This window comes from Dipodomys spectabilis, unplaced genomic scaffold (genome assembly GCF_019054845.1).
Source record: "Dipodomys spectabilis isolate Male_0828 unplaced genomic scaffold, ASM1905484v1 ptg000017l, whole genome shotgun sequence".
NCBI classification, from domain to species: Eukaryota; Metazoa; Chordata; class Mammalia; order Rodentia; family Heteromyidae; genus Dipodomys; species Dipodomys spectabilis.
Genome location: NW_024870694.1, coordinates 16779628 through 16792607, shown reverse-complemented (window position 1 = coordinate 16792607; position 12980 = coordinate 16779628). Strand labels below are relative to the sequence as shown.

The 12980-nt window shown below is 37.8% G+C and overlaps 1 protein-coding gene across 4 annotated transcripts in view; it reads left to right on the top strand.

Annotated features, from left to right (window-relative positions):
- LOC122097571 (LIM domain containing preferred translocation partner in lipoma) overlaps positions 1 to 12980 on the top strand; it is a 674686-nt gene that overhangs the window by 557838 nt on the left and 103868 nt on the right. For all 4 annotated transcript variants that reach the window (XM_042668165.1, XM_042668157.1, XM_042668182.1 and 1 more), the window contains one exon: positions 5906 to 6075. In XM_042668165.1, coding sequence (XP_042524099.1) covers positions 5906 to 6075 — 170 coding nt within the window. The remainder of the gene's footprint in view (positions 1 to 5905; positions 6076 to 12980) is intronic.

Sequence of the window (12980 nt, the reverse complement as noted above, 5' to 3'; positions counted from 1 at the left end):
TAGTGCTTAGACCAGAAAAAAACACAGGATGATTTGTTGTTGTTACACTCTATCACTATGCATATATTTAATCAGGGTTGTTTTGCAATTTGGGACTGCCCTTTCAATTTATCTCTTCACTTGAAGATCTTAGCTAAACATTACACAGATATGAATGAATTATATGTAAGTCAAAATTCATAATATCTCTTTATCATTAGGTGGCTCAGCTTTCATTTCATCTCTTCTACATTGTCACCCAAGATTTTGTCACCCAATTCTAAACTTCTTTCCCTGACAACATTGGGAGAGTATGTGTGTGTGTGTGTGTGTGTGTGTGTGTGTGTGTGTGTGTGTGTGTGTGTTTTAATTTAGCTTAATACCTTTTTGAATTAAAGTTATTATTTGTACATTATAACAAAAGTAAATTCAAACTACCCTTGAAAAATAAATATCAAAACTCATATTCCAAGCTCCATCTATAATCCTAGCTACTTAGGAGACTGATATCTGAGGATCATGGTTCTAAGCTAGCCTGGGCAACAAAGTTCATAAGTGTCTTATCTCCAATTAATGACCAAAAAAGGGACAGAAGTGGAGCTGTGGCTCTAGAGTAGAGTGCTAGCCTTGAGCAAAAATATACTCAGGGACAGTTGGCCAGGCCCTTAGGTCAAGCCCTAGGACCAGCAAAAATAAATTAATTAATTAATAAACCCATATTCTACTACTTTACCACCTTAGTTTAATCTGTTGATTTTGCTAGGGTGACTCTGACCTAAAACAATGTGAAGTTTTCTCCCAGCCTTGCAAATTCAGCTCAGTTCTTAAAACTTCCCTAAACCCTTTTGTCCAAAGAATGGGCAAACCAGAGCTATGTGAGCAATGAGGAAGCTATTACAAAGGCCCAGGAATAGAGAAACCTGATTTACTGCTAAGCATGATGATAGAAAGCCAGTGCTTCAGAAATACTGGCAAGATTACTGAAGGTAGGAAACAGAAGAAGGGTGGGAAGAATCCACAGGTGGCACCACAGACAATGTAAAGCTGTATAAAAACATGTAATAATGGATAAGCAAGATTTAGATGTGGATGTTTTATGAAACTTCATTCACAGACAAAATTGGCAGGCTCTCTGGGCCACTGTTCTTGGTTCTTTAAATTTGTTGTGCTGAGCACCACGAAGGCATTCTTCACACCAGCCCTGCAACAGAGCTCTGGCTTCTAACTGCCCTCAGATCATCTGTGTTTCCTTCATGCTCTGATGCCTTGACGCTTGGCACCATTCCTCTGGCTTTTCTTGTTTAAACTGCCGAGACACTTGTCTAAGAGATGGGCATTAAGTTTGTAGTGTGCTTTTAATAAAGTGTAGTGCAAGTCCCTCTAGAGGCAGGGATTCTCTGTGTGCTTGAAAAGCTTTCTTTGCAGTTCAAATGCTTCTCTAAAAGGCTTAGTTTGTATATTTTTGTTAATGTGAAAAGGGAACATTTGGGCACCTTTTTGTGTTGCTGATGGGTAGAGCTATTTTTAATTTCGGTTCTTCGCTCTTTTTTTCTAAGCTTGTGAATTTTTAAGGTGCCAGACTGACTGCCCTTGAGGCCAGTGTCCCCAATTTATCTCAAGAATAGGAAAAGTACAGAAGGCAGAGCTGGTCACGTTTGGGTTCAACACTTGAGCCTGACCCACTCTGAGAGAATATTCTTCAAGCATTAAGAAGAAAGTTGTTTTTACGAATACAGTCCATCTGCTTTCATAAACTGAGAAGACAAAACTCAATTGTCTCATCCCCAGGTACCGCAGTATTTTTGAATCTGGCAAACCAGAAACACTCATTCCTTCTTTGGAAAACCTAGAGGTTTTTTTTTTCTTGTTGTTTTTCTCTCTCTTCCATCCCCACCTGTCTAATCCCATTAAAAAAATGTCAAAATCGAATGTTTATTTCTCCATAAAACCTTTACCCAACCCTCTCAGAGGTGATTTTCCTTGCATATTTCCATAACTGTGTTGTGCCATACATTTCTTCATGTGATTGTTGGAGGTATGTAGTCTCAGAGTTATAAAAGGTGCCCATGATGCTTAATCCATTTGTAATGTTACCCAGGAGCAAACTGTAGCAATGCTCAGAGTAGATGCTGGGCTGTGTTGAGTACACTGAAAATTCAAAGATTATCTCTCCAACATGATCTTTACCCTTACATCACTGATAAAAGTTTCCTCGTAGATGCACATACATAGGTATCTAACTATTCATAAACCAAATACGCTCCAGCTCTTGGACACTACATATTTTACTTTGAGCATTTGTGATCTAGATTTTTTAAAATGCCACCTATAGCTACCGAAGATACCACTATGATCAATAGTCTATTCTCTACTCATCCAGAATTATTTGTTTTCAATGTGTGATCCACAGATTCCTGGTAAGGGTCTGATGTTTTGTCAAGTGATCCTTTTTGCCTTTTAGGAAAAGGAAAAGAGTAATAGAGAAAAATAATTTCATTGACTTTGATTTAACAGCTATACTATTTTTAAAGTTACCATTTCAAAAAGAAACTAATATGTTCTTATTAGCATTCACATAGATTAAGGGCACCTTTATGTTAATGTCCTATGTTTTCCTAATGAGATGTTGTTCACTGATGACATGAAATGCTCAGAATTTTAGCGTTATTTGTAAGCATAGCATAGCTAACTTTCTTGTAAAGCAATAAGGATTTTGAGTTTTGTTTTTATAATAATCACAATAACATATGTAATAAGAAACAAAAGTAGAGGCTGGGAAGGTGGCTCAGTGGTAGAGCACTTGCCTTGCATGCATGAAGCCCTGGGTTCGATTCCTCAGTACCACATAAGCAAAAGGAAAAAAAGCCGGAAGTGACGCTGTGGCTCAAGTGGTTGAGCGCTAGCCTTGAGCTGAAGAGCTGAGGGACAGCGCCCAGTCCCAGAGTTCAGGCCCCATGACCAGACCCCCCCCCAAAAAAAGTAGAAGAATTTTAAAGTCTTCTCAATTATATGTCTAATAATAAAAATAGGTATAATATCTTTAGGTTAGAACTTTTAAAAACCAGCTACCAAGTCTTTTGCAAATTCTATACAAAAAGATCAAGTGTCAAGAATATGATATTTAATATTAACTGTTGAGGGGGGTACTGGTGGGTCACACCTCTAACCCTAACTATTCAAGAGGCTAAGACTTGAGGCTCAAAGTTCAGGGCCAGCCTGGGCTGACAAATTCAAAAGTCCCTATCTAATTAACCATCAAAAAGCCAGAAGTAGAGTTATAGCTCAAGAAAGAGAGTCCCCTAGTCTTGAGCAAACAAAAAATAAGTAAGATAGCCAAGGACCTAAGTTCAAGCCCCAGTAACAACAACATCAGCAGCAGCAAACAACAACAACACACACACACACGCACACATACATATTAAATGATTGGATAATTTGAGTCTTATTTAAAAGACACATTTTCTAATCCTGCAACAGAATATAAAGGAATACTTCCCACAGAAAAGTGCAGCCCAGAGAGAATTAGAAATATATTCACTCTTTTCTCCTAAGTTGAAATATTTAGTCCTCCCAGTTCTGTGTGTGAAGTGGTTGTCAATCCAGTGTGATGGGGTGCTGAAAGGACCCCCTGTGAAAAGTCAGTCCACAGTGCTCCAGAATAGCAGATCTTGATGTACCCACACCAGAAAAGGCAACTGTGCAGAATGGTTAGGAATACAGACACTAAAGCTAGACTGCTTGGGCTTAAGGTTAACCATTTTTGTGACTCAGTTTCCTATCTAACTATAAATTGTGGTATATTTGAAATTAGAGAAATCCAGGTTTAAAAAAATGTCTGACATCTATGAAGCACTAGGTTTGCTATAATTTATATGCAAAAGTTTGCAATTACTTCCTGATATATTCAATGGTCTCTATTTACCTATTATTTCTTTTAGTTAGTCAAAACAAATAATAAAGAGGAAATCAGACATAACCTTGCTGCTAGCTCAAGAATTCCATGATAAAGCCAGATGCCAGTGGCTCACACCTATAATCCTAGCTACTGGTGAGACTGAAATCTGAGGATTGCTGTTCAAAGCCAGCCCAGGCAAGAAAGGTTTTGAGACTCTTATCTCCAATTAACCACCAGAAAACCAGAAGTGGGGCTGTGGCTCAAAGTGATAGAGTGCTAGTTTTGAGCACAAGAGCTTAGGTAGAGTGCCCAAGCAAACAAACAAAAAGAAAGAAAGAGAAGGAAGGAAGGAAGGAAAGAAAGAGAGAGAGAGAGAGAGGAAGGAAGGAAGGAAGGAAGGAAGGAAGGAAGGAAGGAAGACAAAGAAAGAAAGAGAGAGAGAGAAAAGAAAGAAAGAAAGAAAAACCAGATAAAGATACAGATCACAGGTAGTATAGTGACTCTCACTGATATTGTGTCTTAATATGGTTTTGTGGTTTTGATTTTCTCCTTTGTTTTTTGTTTGTGTTTTTCTTTTTGTTGTTGTTGTTGGTGGTGGTGGTGCTGGGAATTATAGCTTCTTGGGTATGCTGGCAAGTACTGTATCACTGAGCTACCATACAATCCTAAATGTGTCTTAAGTTATACTTTACTATTAGTATTTAAAACTTAACATGTTTATTTATTTTGCCTAATTTGATGTCCATATCCACATCAGATTCCCCATTGGTAGATTTAAGAATGCTCTAGTTTTGCAGAATACTAGGTAGATAGTGACAACCAGGGTCAGGTCAGGAGTGCTATTAGCATCACAGTTTGAGAAACCATTGCAAGATCTAAGGATACTCGAACTAAAGAACAGAATGAGAAGCAGCACTAACTGAATTATTAGTATACTAGAAGGCATCAAGTCCAAAATAAGAGAATTTTTTCATGAGCCCTAGAAGACAGAACTGTAAGTAATAGGTAGCTATTAGAGTAAAGATGGTATATCCTGGGTCTCATGGGAGAGATTATTTTTCAGCAGTCAGAGTTCTCTGAAAATAAGAGACTGACTACTGTGTGATCTCCCGGTCACAGGGCTGACTGCAGAGGTTTGACAACCAAAGCTTTTGTGAGAAGAATTGGAGTTTGAGTTCATACCCACATACTTCACATTCTTACTGGAGGCCTAGACTCTCCACAGAGAAAGACTTTCTTGGATTATTCTGTAGATTGTGACTTTCATTGCCAGCATTTTGAATTGTATTCCTCTTAAACTTGTAATATAGAAGCATAACACTACTTTTTGTTGGTGGTGGTGGTGGTTGTGGGGCCTGGGTGCTGTCCCTCAGCTCTTCAGCTCAAGGCAAGCGCTCTACCACTTGAGCCACAGCACCACTTCCAGCTTTTTCTGCTTATGTGGTGCTGAGGAATCAAACCCAGGGCCTCATGCATGCAAGGCAAGCACTCTACCACTGAGCTACCTTCCCAGCCCCAACACTAATTTCCTGACATTGGCTTCTTTAGAAAGATCCAAGAGTAAACCAGATACTGATGGCTTATACCTGTAATCCTAGCTACTCAGGAGGCTGAAATATGAAAATCATGGTTTGAAGCTAGCCTGGGAGAGAAAATCTGAGACTCATATCTACAATTGACCAGAAAAGAGTCAAAATTGGATGGGTGGCTCAAGTGGTAGAGCACCAGCCTTGGACAAAAAGGTTAAGGGCACTGAGTTTAGGACCCAGTGCTGGTGATAGAGAAAGGAAAGGAAGAACAAAACAAAGAAAGGAAGGGAAGGGAGGGGAAGGGAAGGGAGAGGAGAGAAGGGAAGGGAAGGGAAGGGAAGGGAAGGGAAGGGAAGGGAAGGGAAAGAAGGGAAGGGGAGAAGAGAAGGGAAGGGAAGGGAAGGGAAAAGGAAAAGAGAAAGGGAAAGAAAAGAAGGAAAGGAAAGGAAAAGAAAACGATCCAAGAAGTGCATTGTTTGTAGCAAACTTCTTTTTCTTGCAGGCCGTTGTGCTCGCTGTGGGGAAAATGTGGTTGGGGAAGGTACAGGATGCACTGCCATGGATCAGGTCTTCCATGTGGACTGTTTCACTTGCATCATCTGCAGCAACAAGCTCCGAGGGCAGCCCTTCTATGCGGTGGAGAAGAAAGCCTACTGCGAGCCCTGCTACATTGTAAGTTCTTCCACTTTTGGTCCTTACCTGCTTTGTCTTCCATGGCCAAATGCTAAGCACTACTGATAGAATGCAGCCATCATGTTCTAATTCCTCACTAGAGTTTAAAATATGTGCACATGTGTAAATTGACATACCATTTGTTCTTCCCCTATATACTCCATTTATATGTGGTCAAAAGAGTGCATTGGGATGGGGCTGCCATTCAATTAGTGGTCTGCTGGTAGGCTCAAGAGCCTGTGGTTCTCAAGCTTACATGTACAAACTAGCATATTTCTCCTGGAATCTCAGGAGCCTTCCCAAGTTCCAAAGTCACACATCTTATTATTAAATCTCCCCCTGAACTTGAAATTCCAGTCATCTTAGGAGCAACTTCACAGATTTCTGGAATTGTCAGTGCTCTTCCAAACTTCTAGATTCTTTTTTTTTTTTTTTTTTTGCCAGTCCTGGGGATTGACCTATGGGCTTGAATGCTGTCTCTGAGTTTCTTTGTGTTCAAGTCTAGTGCTCTACCACTTGAACCACAGTACTGCTTACAGTTTTTTCTGAGTAGTTTATTGGAGATAAGAGTAGCAAGGACTTTCCTGCTCAGGTTGACTTCCAACCGAGATCCTCAGATCCTCAGATCCTCAGCTAAGGAGTAGTTAGGATTATAGGCATTCCACACTTCTGGACTTCTTATCTAGTCAAAAAGATTCTTAACCACCACTGTATTCAGCAGGCTTTCAGTGTTGCAGAGAAACTCTTTATAGAGCACCTTAAGCTGAATGAGTAGCACTGCTGACTGAGCTAAGAATTATTTTCTTTTTTTAGAAAGAAACTATATTTAAGTAAAACAGGAGTATAACTAAATATACTCAGTCACATCATCTTCACTTTTTTTTTTTTTTTTTTTGGGTCTAGTCATGGGGCCTGAACTCTGGGCCTGGGCGCTGTCCCTCAGCTCTTCAGCTCAAGGCTAGCGCTCTACCACTTGAGCCACAGCGTCACTTCCGGAATTTTTTTTCATTTTGCTTATGTGGTGCTGAGGAATCGAACCCAGGGCCTCAGGCATGCAAGGCAAGCTCTCTACCACTGAGCCATCTCCATCTTCACTTTTTTGTAGAGCTACTTAATCCACTATAATATCTTCTGCTAGAGTGGTTTAATGAATAAACAAACTTTTTAAAGAATCTAATAAGGTACATTTGCTTTCTATCTGCATGATCCATTTGACATATATTTGCAGGAAAAATAATACTTCTTTTTTTTCAGATCCACAAAACAATCATACTTTGACTACCATGCCGAAGGATGCCAACATAAAAGTTATTCAAAGTTAGCCAGGCCCCAGTGGCTCACACCTATAATCCCAGCCACTTAAGAGGCTGAGATTGAGTATCCCATTTCAAAGGTAGCCCAGGCAGGAAAGTCTTGAGACTTTTGTCTCCAACTAACCACCAGAAAAACTGGAAGTGGAGCTGTGACTCAGTTATAGAGTGCTAGCCTTGAGTACAAAAGCACAGGGATAGTGCTTGGGCTCTGAATTCAAACCCCTGGGCTGGCATGCATATACATGCACACACTCACATACACAAAATAATTTCTTCAAGATTAAGATGCAATTAAGGATGCAGTATTGCTTGCAGTTCTTCAGTTCAATTTTATTTTACTTCCCTCCCAAAGGCAACTGGGACACATGTAATGCATAACTACTAGAGCTGGAAAAGAATTCTTAAGATTAAAAAATCTTAAGATTTGCACAGCTTTTATCTTTAGAAGTGAGAATACAGGAGTATTGAGAAAATCATCTTCTTATGCTCTGTCCTAAGTATCATAGCCAGGGCTTTATTCACCTTTTCACACTTTGGATCCTTTACCTTGTACAATTTCTGCATGTTTTAGTTTGTTTAAAATAAAAAAGATTAATGCAATAATGTCTAGTTGATCTAGAAGGAGAAAAAGTCTAGTAAGCAAAAGCTTGCCACTCTTAAGTCATAAAATGTTTCAAAAACAATCTTTTGAAAATATCCTTGAAAAGAAAAATAAATGTGTTCTATAGTACCTTCCTCCTCTTTAAATAGAGTACATATTCACTGTGACTTGGGTAGAATGGTCTTTATAATTATTTCCTGTCCTGAGTTCTAACAGTGACATTAGCAGAGTCCACAGTGACACTACATGATGACGATTTTTTCAATAGCTACTTTAATGGTACTCTGCTCACAGCTTTCTTCAGCTCTTCTTTTTATCCCTTGTGAACCAGAAATCTTGAAGACACTGATCAGAAACAATGTAATAGTACACTGAGAACATGGATTTGCATTGGGTTCCATCACTTAATGCTTTTGTTTCTTTGGGAAATTGCAAGCTATTTCCCCAGCTATATAGTGAGGGAGACTGTAGCATTTTCCCCAAAGATTCCTCAAGATGAAGCAATGAAATGAGTGTTAACCTGAGATTCATTTTAATAGATGTGTGCAGTTATATACTATTCTGAGCATTGTATCTATAATGAGGTTTGCTGGGCTTTCAGGCAGTTGTTTCATCTCTCAGTTACTCCCCTCTGCCATATTTAATGCTTTGCTTATCTTCCTGATGTGTAATAAACCTAGGAAAATATGACCCTAGACATGGATTTGTACAGTGTGTCAGCTTAGATCTCACTCTCCATTGCAAGCATGAACCTCTGATTCTTTCAGCATGCCAACCCCTTTGCCTTGGTCATGTGTGCCTGTATGCTTGTAGCCTGGGAAACTATCTGTTAACTATGTAGTCACTTGTTAAATTCAATGACAGAAGTTCTTAACCATTTTTTTTTTTTACTTATCTTCCTAAGAGCATTTAATCGAGATTTTTTTCTTTCATGAGATCTATCCATGACAACTCTAAAATGTCATTTAATTTTTATCAGAACTAAATTATGCTTGCTCAAAGACCCTTGCTCAATCTCAGTTCTAGAGTTCAACACATGGTTTCAGATGGTGTTAGCACTCCGGTTTCTTCTAAAATTTCCTAATCCAGTAAGTTGCACAACACAAGTGCTGTGTAAAAAGATGGGGAAACAAGGAGAATAAAAGAAAACAAGGCTTTGTGTTAGGGACAACCACAGAACTATATATGTCTTTCTCAGAACCAAAGGCCCCAGAACAAGAACCATTGCCTCGATGATTCACTCAACTACTCTTACTAAGATAATTATTACTTGAAGAGCAATGTCTAAAAGATGTCCTATGCAAAGCAAAGAAACCTTAGTCTCTTAGCAATAACTGATATACCCTTATTTTTTATTCTCTTCTTTTTATCTCATCGGTAGAATAAGCATAGTGGTTTACTTGGTTTTGTATAAGGATCAGCTATATTCGATATTCTCCATCACAGAATCAGCCAGGCTAGTAAAATTAAATTTGTTTCTTCCTAAATTGGCTACTGACAAATTTAAGATCATATTTAAATTAAGTATTTACATGCTTTTTAGATAAAATGCAGAGTTGAACACAGATTCCTTTTCATGATTAATAAATTCCTAGTTATTAACACATTTTTTAAATTCTTAATCTTTGTGAATAAGTGATGGTAGTTAGCCTAATTAATTCAATATGGCATTTTAATTCTCCTTACATATATATTTTCTGTTCTGCATCTGCTAAACTAATATGAATATGCCTATAGTTTTTTATTTTTAATAATCCCTGACTTTTAACTTTTTATCTATTAGATTTATATTATGTTTACTTAGTACATTTTAAAACCATTTGTCAATCAGAAGGTATTAGGTATAGTATAGTCTTTTAGCATTATAAGTAATATTCTTATGGAAAATTGAATTTACATTTTTAGTTTTGGAATTGCTTTTTAAAAAATATTTTTAAAACTTACATTATCAAGTCAAGTATAACATAATTTGGAGGATGTTTGCTTTACTTTGTTACATTTATTTTGCTGTTGTTTGAGGTTTGTGGTTTTTAATTTGGGAGGAGGGATAGGGTCTTGCTGTTTACCCTGACTGACTTCAAATTCATGATCCTCCTGACTCATCTTCCCAATTGTTTTGATTCCAGGTGTGTACCCCCATATCTGGCATCTTGCTACATTTTACTTGAAAGATTTCCCCAGTCTACAGAACCATTATCAATAATGAGTTATACTAAATTGTATATCTCATATATTAAACTGTATAATCACCCTAATTAAAGAGGTTTTTATATTATTTTGAACTAATTTAATAAGTACACTAGTCATAGTTATTATTTAATTACATAGTTTTTGGCAATGCCAATTAAGGTATTTTTCTATTTTGGTAGAAATAATATATTAAAGACTTAGTTTTCAGTGTTCTTACAGCTTTGATTAAATGAACAAATTAAAAATTAAGAGCACGAAACTTCCTTGAGTAATAAATTAATATAAATTGAATGTATTTATCTTACTTCTAACTCAGTATGCTCTTGGGTAAATCTTGCATTTTTTTATATTCAACTGATAATTACACCAATAATGAAAAGGTTAACACAGGGTTAGAATGAGAACATATGCTTGCAAGTCATTTAACTTGTGAGTACTCAATGCTATCATTTATTAAAGCAAGATAATAATTTCTTTCATACCTTCAATAAGAAAGACTAAAGAGACAAGTGTGATATTCTGTATAGCATGCAAACGTTTACTCATGTAAAGGCTTAATGTGATTTACTATCATTACTGTCATTGCTTTCTCTAGTATTGTATGCAGTACAATATAAAAGGCATTTTAAGTTTAGAGCAATGTCCTGCCTGTAGCCGCTATAAAAATATAGAAATAAAAAAATTAAAAATATGGAAATGAATAGACTTCATGGCAGCAATATGAAGACAGATATGAGAAGAGGTCCTTGATTTTTTGTGATTCTGCATATGAAAGCAACAGCATGCCTTCTGCCTGTGTATCCCTCTGCTCCTAATGAGACAAGCTCTCTCCTAGAGCAGATTTAACAAAAGAAATTGCTGTTTTCTTCTTACTGTTGCCAAGGAGCCTGGACCTAGGGACACAGCACATCAGAAATTCTCAGCACAAGTCTGTTTAGGAAACAGTAGCCAAGGATCCTCCACTAAACCAAGGCTCTTATGCAGAGTGGATAGAATCCAAGTCCTAACTCAATAATAGTGGAAGCTAGTACAGACATTTTTCTTCAAGTTGAAATCCCAGGAACTAAAAGACCTCTGGAAATAGAGAGCCAACTCCACAGGAGACTAAACATTTTAAGGTACCTGAACTTGGCACATTAATGACTGACGCACTAGCAGCCTTTGCTCCCTAACGGCACTAAATGGCTACAGTTAAAACAGTCTAACTCTTCAACCTCCATTAAGAGCTAGGCTTTTGTACCTCTGCAGGAAATTTGTCCTTTTATATACTCAAGTTCTCCTAATAAAATATTTTTAAAGCAGTTATAGTCAGAGCCTTATGTGGGTATTGGAAAAGGAACCAAGAGTTTTGAGTAAATCTGTAAAATCTCCTATGAACTTCTCTCTTTCTCTCTCTGTTCATCTGTCTGTCTCTGTCTCTGTCTCTGTCTCTGTCTGTCTGCCTGTCTCTCTCTCTCTCTCTCTCTCTTTTTGTGTGTTTAATTATATTTTCTGTGAGTTTTTTTTCTGTGATTTTTTGGGGGGTGGAGTGGGGTCTGTGCCCAGTCCTTAGGCTTGAACTCAGGGCCTGGGCAATATCCCTTAGCTTTTCTGCCCAAGGTTGGTGCCACTTGAACCACAGCCCCACTTTTGGCTTTTTTGGTGGTTAATTGGTGATAAGAGTCTCATAAACTTTTCTGCATGGACTGGGCTAACTTCAAACCAGGATCTTCAGATCTCAACCTCTTGAGAAGCTAGGATTAGAAGCTCAGGCCACCAGTTCTCAATTTTATTCCATCTCTTAGTTGTCCACCTCTGTTCTCTAATGTCCAAGATGTATTTCCCTCTTGTCCTCCCTCTGTCTAGCTACATGCACACATGTGCACACACACACACACACACACACACACACACACACAATTTCTTCTTGATATTTTGTCCTCAGCTCATTAACTCTCGAACTGATTCAAAACTTTGGCAAAGTAGCAGGGTATAAAATTAACCCTCAAAAATCAATGGCTTTTCTGTATGCCAACAATGAGAAGAGTGTGGCTGAAATCAGGAAAGCAACTCCATTCATAATAGCCTCACAAAAAATAAAATACCTAGGAATTAACTTAACCAAAGAAGTGAAGGACCTCTATGATGAACACTTTAAAAACCTAAAAAAGGAAATCAAAACAGAACTTTGAAAGTGGAAAAACCGCCCATGCTCCTGGATTGCCATTGTGAAAATGGTAATACTTCCCAAGGTTATCTACAAATTCAATGTGATTCCTATCAATATCCCAACCTCATTCTTCAAGGAAATAGAAGAGGCTATCCAAAAATTCATATGGAACAATAAAAGACTCCGAATAGCAAAAACGATCCTTAACAGAAAGAGCAGTGCTGGAGGAATATCAATACCAAATTTCAAACTCTACTACAAAGCCGTAGTAATTAAAACAGCTTGGTACTGGCACAAGAAGAGACCTCATTAACGCTCTCCCAAGAAAGATAAAGATTTTTTTAAACTCTACTGTTTAACCACTTGAACTTCTAGGAAGTTATCTTTTCCATTCATTCAACTTTACATTTTATACTGCTCCTGCGCCATCTGTTATTGTAATAGCACCCCTATTAGAACCTGGTGGTAGACAAAGGGGACATTATTAGTCCCATTTGATAAATGCAGCTTTGATATTTTCATAGCAAAACACGAAAATGAAGACTTAAGGTCAGTGCTTATAACTTGCTCTTCATTCCTGGGTATATGATGCCACCCTACAACAAATGATCTACTTCCCAAAGACACAGAGATAGTGTGTGCAAATCATTAT